At 30.6% G+C, this 1,025-nt stretch overlaps 1 protein-coding gene across 1 annotated transcript in view; it reads left to right on the forward strand.

The window, feature by feature from the left end:
• Positions 1-1,025, forward strand: part of LOC108973130 (sodium channel protein 60E) — a 256,070-nt gene that overhangs the window by 248,138 nt on the left and 6,907 nt on the right. Inside the window, 1 exon segment of the mRNA XM_018940165.1 lies at positions 613-731. Coding sequence (XP_018795710.1) covers positions 613-731 — 119 coding nt within the window.

Below are 1,025 nucleotides of genomic sequence, written 5' to 3' on the forward strand. Positions count from 1 at the left end.
TCATGTTTGGACTCTTTTATATACCCAGCATCCCTGTCTCTTATACACATCTAGATGTGTATAAGAGACAGGTATATATGTATATATATATTTGATTCTTCTGCTGTATCCTTCTTTTAAAAAATCATTAAAATATATGATTCCAATTGAAAACACCTAACCTCAAATTTTCAAATAAAAATTATAAGTGTTTTAAATTATTAGTTCAAATAAATCATAGGTGTTTTCCATTTTTAATGCATATACTAGCTTAGTAATATATACAGTTTATAATATTTATATCTTAAGCGTATGCATATTTATCTAGTAACTCCCAGTGTGTCCCGTGTTGTAGCAAAGACTGAAAGATTTCGTCAAAAATTTGCAAATTTACAATATTTTCGATAGCAGTGAAACGTACATTTCTATCTATGGGATAAAAACAAAACAAAAACAAATGAAAATTAAGCAAATATCTAAGAAATTACTAAAGTCTCACTTACATTTATATATTTTTCCATAATTCTGTATTATGCTTCATAAATTGCCACACATGAAATCGTAAAAATAAAATTACCTCACAACAACAACAACAAATAACAACAACATCAACAATACAATGTGTCACAAAAGCGGTAGCATATTCGTGGAAGCGCCTCGCTCGAATCGCCGTCGAAGCTTTTATAATTTCTTTTTGCGCCATCAGGATGCTGTCGATGATAGCTTAACATCACCATCAGTGCATAGAAAAAGTAATTATCCAAAAATTGTAAAATCAACAACAAAATTAACACACACACTCACATATACACATGCAAGCACATAAGCGCACAACTAAAAGTGAAAAACAATTCAAAATCACCATAAACCACACAAGAACACGCCGCTTGTATTGAAATGAAACGTAAGACACACACCATCTGATTAAATTTGACCCAGACTGGCCAAAAATTACATTTTCAATTATTTTAACACAAATATTTATTATAAGATAGCCTTTGGACTCGTAGCGCGTACCTCGTAGTCGATTTTTCAATTTCAAAACA

This window comes from Bactrocera latifrons, unplaced genomic scaffold, assembly GCF_001853355.1.
Source record: "Bactrocera latifrons isolate USDA-ARS-PBARC rearing strain unplaced genomic scaffold, ASM185335v1 scaffold_46, whole genome shotgun sequence".
NCBI classification, from domain to species: domain Eukaryota; kingdom Metazoa; phylum Arthropoda; class Insecta; order Diptera; family Tephritidae; genus Bactrocera; species Bactrocera latifrons.